At 47.8% G+C, this 8936-nt stretch overlaps 1 protein-coding gene across 4 annotated transcripts in view; it reads right to left on the minus strand.

Moving 5' to 3' along the window:
- SSBP2 (single stranded DNA binding protein 2) overlaps nucleotides 1-7332 on the minus strand; it is a 135026-nt gene extending 127694 nt beyond the window's left edge. For all 4 annotated transcript variants that reach the window (XM_058864262.1, XM_058864259.1, XM_058864258.1 and 1 more), the window contains exon 1: nucleotides 7199-7332. In XM_058864262.1, the coding sequence (XP_058720245.1) occupies nucleotides 7199-7257 (59 nt within the window). In that variant the 5' untranslated portion in view covers nucleotides 7258-7332. The remainder of the gene's footprint in view (nucleotides 1-7198) is intronic.
- Nucleotides 7333-8936: the final 1604 nt, after the last annotated feature.

Genomic DNA, 8936 nt, shown 5'->3' on the forward strand with positions numbered 1-8936 from the left:
GCTGCAAAAAGAACCTGGAGGGCGTGTGACTGCAAAAATGGATTATTTAAAAAACAAAATAAAACAAAGCCCCCCAAACAAACAAACAACTCCCCCCCCAACAATAACAACAATAAACATGCAAGTGTTCCAGGGAGTATTAGCAGCATTGTTTTATCCATATTATGTCAAATGAGAGGTAATTATTTCATTCTGCTCTGAATACACTACTAACAATATGGAGAAAAAACAAACAGTCCGGAGGCAGGAACCACAGAAGGTGTGAAAGGGAAAAAAAATGACCCACCACAAAAATGTTCAGTTTATTTTTATATTTGATGGAAAGTGAAAAGCTAGAACTCTATGGTCTAGACTACTGCCGTATTTCAGTTTCTTAGAAAGGGACATTTTATGTTCTCACCTGTTCCCTTCCTGGAACCAGAAGTGAGAAATACCTCAAAGACTAGAGAAGCATGAGCAGAGGTCATCAAGATTTCTGGATTAACACATTTGTTTGTATCTGAGGATGATTTTCTCTCAGGAGCTGCAACAACACCTGCCCACTGCCTGAACAACCTGATGTTAGGGGTCAGCAGCTCAACTGAGCAGAAAAAAACCCCTCAGCCTGTGACTCAGTCTGGACCAGCACTCCTTCCTGGAATGTTTGTGCACCAAAAAAAAAGCAGGAAACAAGTGGTCCTGACCTCAAGCAACACAGGTGGAAGGCTTTGTAGACGTAGCTCCTGAACACTGACGGAGAAAAAATGTCATCTGGTTTTGCCCAAAGGAGCCTTAGCAGAAAATTCTCAAAAACAAGGAAGGTGTTTTGAGCCATTGCTCAAACCACACGAGGCTGTGCAGGGCAGCGACCCTTCCATGAAGTGTCTCTGCTCAATCAGCCACCCCAAACCACAGAACCACACATTTGTGAGTCTCCCTCGTTAAGCACAGCAGCCGTGGAGAGGCCCTGCTGCAGGTGAGTCTGCAGCTCTCCACCCTGGATAACTGTGAGCGCATCTTCCAGTCTGAAGTGTATTCACAAGAGAGATAGCAGTTTCACAAAAACACTACATTTCTTCAAGTTCCTTTGGCATCTCCTCCTGTGGCAAGAGAGACAGTGGAAGCTGTCTATGTGCATTTCTGGTGTATGTGATACTCCAAAAAAGAAAAAAAAATAAAAATTCAGGGCTGCATAGCTCAAACTGGGCACCCAATAACCAATAAATGTTTTTGTCTTTTACTTTTCTGCATCTTAGTGTCACTTCCAAACTGGCTGTCGGTCAGGAATGGCTCGATGCCTATTTTTAGAGGTGAGGCTCAGACACTGTGGAGCTGGGCACCAAAAAAACAACACAATCTTCCTGTAGGAACAGTCGTATTATGAAACAGCAAGGCAGCCATAAGGCACAAACCGCAAGACAGCAAAATAGCAAATTATCAAATAGCTGCTCATTACCAAAACAATGCTCTTCCCTGCACAATAAAAACCCCAGAGCTTTTTTTTTATTTTTTTCTAAAAGGGAAAAAAAAAAAAAAACCAAACCAAAATACAGTGAACATGCAAATGAGGGCAAAGTGAGAAATATGTTCAGTGTATATCTGCATTTTCCAAGTTAAGAGAACATTTTTGGGAATGCAAGTACAGCACCCAGACACTGCAGAGACACACTGTTCCAGCTGCTTCTGAAAGGCAAATCCTAGCCCTCCCTCCCGGGGCTCCGAGATCCCTGAGACACAGCTCCAGGACTGCCACACACCCCTCAGTCAGCTGCCATCCATCTCATAGGTGTGGGTCGGTTTTACCGTGGAGACAACAAATTTTACACCCCTGCTCTCTCAAGTGCTTCCTGGCAGCGAAGGAATGGTTATTTCCCAGCACCTGGAGGGACAGAATGTTCCTCCTAACTCAACAAAAGCCTCCCACTTCCTGACCTGCCTCCTGGCTGTCCTGGCTCTGCGCCCTCTCACCAGGTCTGTGTCCCTGGTCCAGATGCTGCATGCTCCTCCCAGACCCCCGATTCCAGAGCTGGTTCTCTCATGGAGCAATTCTCTGCCTCCCCTCTCCAGACTGGCCATTTCCATCCCGCTTTCTCCAAGCTCCCTGTTGTCCCTGTGTCCTGGCACCTCACAGCTGCAGGCTCCAGCTGCTCACATCTCCACTTTCCTTCCCACCCAGCCCCAATTTTCCTCCCCTCTGATCCCAGGATCTGCTGCCTCCCAGCGAAGATGAAATATTCAGCGATTACAGTCAGTAAGCCCTAAGCATATGCAAATGGATCTTTTTGAAAAGCCTTGTATCCTGGCTAAATTCAGATGCTTTGTCATGCAAATGGCAGAAAGACACATCTCTGGAATCAAATCCGTCATCCTTTTCTTTTTCAACCAGATTTCAAGTGTTTCTAACGAGAGGGGTATCATTGGTCTTCCATGGCAAAAGTTGAGAAAACTTTTACAACATTGGAAAACACGTATTGCCTCTGCCCAATTTTCAAATCAGGCCACATTTCAACCAAACTTGTACACACAAAAATGGTTAAATAAATCAGCACAAGGCTTAAATATTGCACTGTAATTTTTCCACCCAAACAGTGGAAGTTTGGCAAAGCTACTAAAATCTTGGCTGCTTTAATACTTGTGACAGGATCATACGCCTGTAATTTAAGCAGAATGAATTTCTTCTGTGTACCTGTTTAATTGGAATGGCAGCACATACATTACCTGAAACACTTTCATGCGCTCCTAAGGCACCTGTGCAGAGTAAGGGAGCACCTGAAGCACATGCCAATAATATATATTGATAAATAGCTACTATTTCCCTTCCCTCTGCACCGTTTATTAAAAGGTACAGTCTTCTGAAACACCTGATGTTCACAGACTCCCTGAGCAGCACAACTGCAACTTTTACAAGTTAGACCTGATTAAAAAATGTCAAGCCCAAACTTTCTACAACAGGCAGGATTAAACTAACGGATTTGTCTTCAAAAAGAGGGGAGGAACAAAACATTAATTTATCTTTTACCACCAGGAACTTCAAAAACTAGCTGGCCATTTCCAACGGAGGAGCAGCAAACTCATCACTGATGCCAGTTAATTTTTTATCTGAATCTTATTTTTATGTACCTTACGAACATTGCAGTGGAAAAAGGTGACTTAACTGTGTAAATTCATGCAATGCAATCTTTTCAAATCTGAGGGAAAAAAACAAAACATGAAAAAAGAAACCCAAAGAATTCCACTCATACAAAGAAACTGTACATACAAACAGCCGAGCTCTCAAAACAGACCTGAAAAGAAACAATATTTTGGTAAGGCATCCTTTTATAACAAATTAAGTAGCAGTCTCTAGTCATCCACTTAGCTTTTAACCTAAATATGAGTGTCTGCCAAGCCCCAAGAAGGTTAAGGGCTTCTTGGGAAGAGGACTAGTTTGGAAGACCACTGGAATATGAAGAAAGCTGAATTCAAAACATATAGTCCCACCAGAATTTAGTTTTCCTTGTATGTTTTTTTAGAACTGCTTTTCTACAGCATATATATTTTCAACTTGAAGCATTATTTATATATGAACAGATAGTTGCACTTGCAAATGGAACTTGTGTGCTCTGGTCCCTTTTTTTTTTTCTCCAAGATTAAAAGTTTACAGAGTTTCACCATTCAGTGAAGTGTTGGCAGGTCCAAGATCCTAATCTGAAATAGTCCTGTTTTAAGGAATAAGGAGGGGGGGAAAGATTCTTCACAGTTGCTTTGAAGAGGTAACAACAGAGGACGTGTGGATACTTTCTAGTCTTTTTTCCTTTGACAATGTAGTCAGGTCTGAGGTGGTAGCGGCACGGCAGTGTGGTGAAGAGCTACTGTACAATATATTATTATATGTATATTATTATACAGTACTGTATAATATACAACTTTTCCATCCTTGAGCAATTGGGATGGACAGAGCCCGAAATTAAGGCACAGCTGTTCCAGAGTGAGAGGAAGGCGCACAAAGACTCTTGTGGTTTTCGTCTCTTCACCTTCCTCACGGCTCACAGCCATCATGTGCCCTCACCTCCAGGGTCTCACCCAGCTGTGCTGCATCTCTCTGGCACAAAATTGGGTATTGTTGCCCCCCAATTCACCCACCCACACCTCACACGTGTTGTGAAGCTAAATAACACAGGCGGTTTACCCCAGAGGTCAAGCAGAAGGGACAAAGAGAGGGACCACAAAACAAATGCCATCTTGGAACTGAAAATTTGCCAAGGGCTATTACAAATGGCAGGCAGATTTTGTTCGTTTTTATAGTAATTACATAACCTCAAAGGACACAAACACTAAATGCAGCACACAGCAAGACACCGTGCTACAAGACACACTTGGCACTGGGTTAGCTCTGTGAAATATATCACAACAAATATCACAAACAGCAGCTGAACAACACACATCTTTTCCACACTTGGTAAATAAGCTTTTCACACCCTGGTCCTCTCACTGGCACACATCCTCATGGGAACAGAGACACGGTCCACATAATCAGGCCATTAAAAACTGAGGGAGTGTCTTTTTTTTTTTTTTTTTAATTATTTCCTCAGTTATTACAAGTGTATTTTGGAGATTGGTTATTGGCTACGTATTTCAGACACTTAAAATCTTGAGGAGACACGCCAGCGTTCAGTTGAATATTCTGTTCTAAAAACTTTGATATTAAACATAATTACAATCCCACTCTTCCTGATTAAATAAGTACTTATTGTATCAGTCAAACATATGTATTTTTCTCTGTGGTTTCCAAAATAGCACAATCTCAAGCAGCAGTCAGAGCTCTATTTTTGTAGAGATATGTAATTGGACAGCCGCTTCTTTCAGAGTGGGACACAAACTCATGCATTACCTTGGGACAAGCATTGCATGGCTGTGTAACGATGTCCTAAGAGGAAAAAACAAATGCAATCACAGTTTTTTGGACGTCAGGAAGAAAGCATATGGAAATGGCAAGGACGTGATCTGATCAGAAAGAAGAAATTTTAACAGATTAAATACCAAAAAAACTTGAATGTAGACTATACCTAATGGTACTCCACATCATAAAGCGAGTCTCAAGGCTCTTTTATTTTATTTTTCTTTTTTTTCCTCACTGGAGGAAGGAGGAGGGGGGAGAAAGAGAATGCTTCTAACTCCCAGCTGAGTTCAATTGTAAGTAGACGCGGCCACGAAGTTTCTGACCTGTCAGGTCCACGATCTAAAGACAAACCATTTCGGCGTTCTGCATAAAATAATTTACACGTGAGGAGCCCACATCTCCAGCTGTTAGCTCCAAGTGGGAGACAACGTGTATTTAAATCGAACAGCACCATCTAGCAGGTCCTCACAACTTTACTTAGGAGGGCAGTTGCTACTTGGCAATAAGTCAGCAGGGAAAGCTTGCCCTGAAAATTATTAAGCATTTTCAGACCGGACGGAATATTAGGTGTTTCACAGCGCCTTTACGAACCCCGAAGAAAAATCAGCTACAGTAAAAGAATACGGCTGAAAACCGCTTAAAGTTTCAGCTCCGCGACCAGAGCACTTGTGCGTGCGGCTTGTAGTGGGTAGCTTTGGCAAGGCAGAATTAAAACAACATGATCTTCATCTGATCCGACGCACAGCAGCCCTATGGATTTGTTTTTAGTCCCACTGTGAGATCCCACTGTGCCCTTCAGTGATTTACCGAGAGTATTGACAAACACCAGCAACCGTGTAGCACGAGGAAATGGTTTAATTCCCTAATTTCGCTAAGACAAATAAACACTGCTTCCACTAGGCGGTTAAGCAATTATTTTTAAAATTATCCCTCCACTGGAACTAAGAAGCGCCACTAGTTGATCAGATTTCAGAGCCCAAGTTGTGTCTCCCGCTCCATCTCAGCAATTAACGCTTCCCGTCAGGGCTGCCTCCGTCTCCCTCCACTTTCCCCTGGCAAAGTTAGGTGTGAAATTGTCAAACGCCTTGAATTCCCCCTACCACCTCCCTCTCCTGTAGAAACGGAGATGCCTGGCCTGCTGCTGTTGCAGGGAAGCGTGCATGCCAGCCTCTGGAATTAGAAAGTCTTAAAAAAAGAATAAAATTAAAAAAAAAAAACCAAACCAACAAAAAACCCCACAAAAAAACAACGAACAAAAAAAAAAAAAAAACCCAAACAATACCAAAAATAAAAACGCACGAAAAGAACTGACCCAACATTAAAAAAAAAAAAAAAATATTAAAGAATGAAAAAAAAAAAAAAATAAAACCATCAAACCCCAAATTCCTAAACTCACACACACACCAAGGAAAAACACCCCAAAAAAAACCCACCGAAAAAATCCGAAAACTTTTAGGTGAAGGTTCAAGACAAGCTGCCTGAAGGGAAACTCCTCGGCCGTGCCCGGAGCGCAGATCCCGGTGCTGAACCCGCGCTGGAGCGATGCGATTTTTGCAAGGGAGAGGTGCGAACCCGGTCTGTGGACGGAGCTTCCCGGACCCCCTCAGCAGCCTTACCCCAACCTTCCCACCTCCGCTACTCTTCGTCCCCCTCCTCCTCCTCCTCGCACGGGCTTTTCCTCCCCCTCCAGTCCCGCCGTGCCAAACCGGCCTCGGTCACGCCAAGTCAGGACAACTTGAGGAGGCGCCGTCCGCTCCCCAAACCCCGTGTTTCGCTCCCCGTTTCCCCGGCGGAGCGCGGCTTGCGGGCACCCCCAGCCCTCCCCGCCGGGCAGCGGGCAGGAGGACGCCGGAGCGCGGCTCGGCCGGGCGGCTCGTGCGCCATCAGAAATAAAGAAATTAACAAGAGACCGCCGTGAGTTTGGGCAGGCGGCGGGAGCCCGGGCGGTGGGGGGGGGGGGCGCGCGGTGCCCGCTCCCCCTTTGTGCGGCGGGGCGGCCGCGGAGCCCCCCGAGAGCGAACAATGGGGGGCCGCGGCAAAAGTTGCGAGGCGGCGAGTTGGGACGCGGCCGCGGCCCCCTGCCCGGGCTCTTTGTTAGCCGAGGGGTCCCGGCACCTTGCGCCGCGGGGCTGCCAGGCGGGCACGGCCGGGCAGCGTCCCGGGCGGGCCGTGGGGACACCACCGCCGCCCCCCCGGCAGCTCGGCCGCCGCGTCCCGGCGCGGGGACCCCTCGGAGCCGGAGCCAGCGAGCCGGCGGTGCCGCGGGCCGGGCGGCGGGAGCGCCGCAAAGTTTGTGAGGGGGCCGCGCGCGCGGGGCCGGCGGGGCGGGCGGGCACTCACTTCTCGCGGGCCTGGCTGTCGGACGGGACGCTGCTGTTGCTCTTGCCTTTGCCGTACATGCCTGCGGAGAAGCTCCCGACTGTCACGCACCTGTCAACCCATCACCGCCTCCCCGGGACCGGCCCCGTCGCCACGGTGACGGGCGCCACACGCGCCCGCCATTGGCCGGGCCCGCCCCCGGCGCGGTGATGGACGGGGCGCGCATCCGGCCGGGCGCGGCCCCGCCCCCCCCCGCGCGAGGGGGAATTAGAAACGGTTCGAGAAGGATTTTAAACAACCGGCTGTTCCCGGCGCCCGCCGCGCCCCCCGCCGCCGCGCCGCCGAGCGCGCCGGAGAGACGCAAACTGCGGACCGGATTCACGGAGCCGCGGCACGGGGCCGGCCGCGCCGGAGCGGGCGCAGCGCCGGAGCCCGCCGGAGGACGCGCCGCTCCCGCAGCCCCGGTCACCGCAGCCCGGCACCGGAACCGGGTCCAGAACGCACCCACGGGGGGCTCTTCACACTTCTCACCCCCAGGGGAACGGACATCCCCCCAGCCGCGGCCGAGAGCGAGAGCCGGGACCGGGATGGTGGTGGGGAGGAAACATTTCCTGAAGCAGAGCAGCGTGCCTTAGAGTAGCTTAAAATTTTTTTTTTAAAAAAATTAAATTAAAAAAAGAGAAAAAGAAAAATAAAAAAACCCCATGGTCTGAATAAAATTCAAGGAAATGTGTTGGGGGTTTTATTATTATTTTTTTTTTAGTTACACGGCAATAATTGCGTGCTCCGCAGAGAGGGGAGAGACAGAGAGCAGCCACTGGGGCCATTTGTTACATGGTTTCTCTTTTTTTTTTTTAAGTCCCCGGAGCTCTGGAATTTTTCCCCTCTTCCTCCTCAACCGCAGTCCCGAATTTTGCAGATATTGACGCCTGCCTGTGTTTAAACTACGGCTAACCTTGTTAACCCACTCCCCTGTGTGACCCGTGGGAGGAGGGCTTTCAGTATTTTGATGTTTTAAGTGTTTAATGTCAAGGCTTTTTTTTTATTATTTCTTTTTTTTTATTATTTTTCTTTTTTTTTTTTTCGGTCAAATGCACCCAACATCCATGTCCCCGTCGTGTTGGCAGGCAAATGTCGGGAACGAGCAGGGCCACCAAAAGCCCGACCAAAATTCGGGCAGGGAAGTTGTGCCAGGCGTACGTAGACCACCAGCATCTGTTTATCATTGTTGGAGCTGCAAGGGGAAAAAAACATCCTCTGGATTCTGAGCTGCCGGAGAGAAGGGAATGGTTGGTGAGGTGAAACTGGGGAGGGGAGGATTAGGAGAGTATTAATGAGCGGCTGGAACAAATTAGCGAGGGAGTAGCAGAGACAGCAGGAAGGAGTGCGAGAGGCTGGAGGATCCGAGGTGCTTGTGGCAGTTCCCTGCCCGGCGTGGGATGTGTGTGCTCGAGGAACCCGCCGCAATAATTCATCGCATTAAAGCACACGGCAACGAAAGCCATTTTGTGACAAAGTTGGTTTTCTTGGGCTTTCACCCCATTATATGATTTTTTTTTTTTATTTAATTTTTATTAACAGCCAGAGAGTGTGGTTGGAGTGGATTTAGGGAAAGAAGTAAATCAGGCTGGCATCATTCGCCCTGGTTGGGACCGAGGCTCCTGCTCCCCAGTTACACCCAGGAAACCAGAGGAAGCGGGTTATGGTGTGAGGAGAAAGTGGGAAAGGGGAAAAAGAGGGAGGAAGGAGTGAGTGGAAG

Source organism: Poecile atricapillus, chromosome Z, assembly GCF_030490865.1.
Source record: "Poecile atricapillus isolate bPoeAtr1 chromosome Z, bPoeAtr1.hap1, whole genome shotgun sequence".
Taxonomy (NCBI): domain Eukaryota; kingdom Metazoa; phylum Chordata; class Aves; order Passeriformes; family Paridae; genus Poecile; species Poecile atricapillus.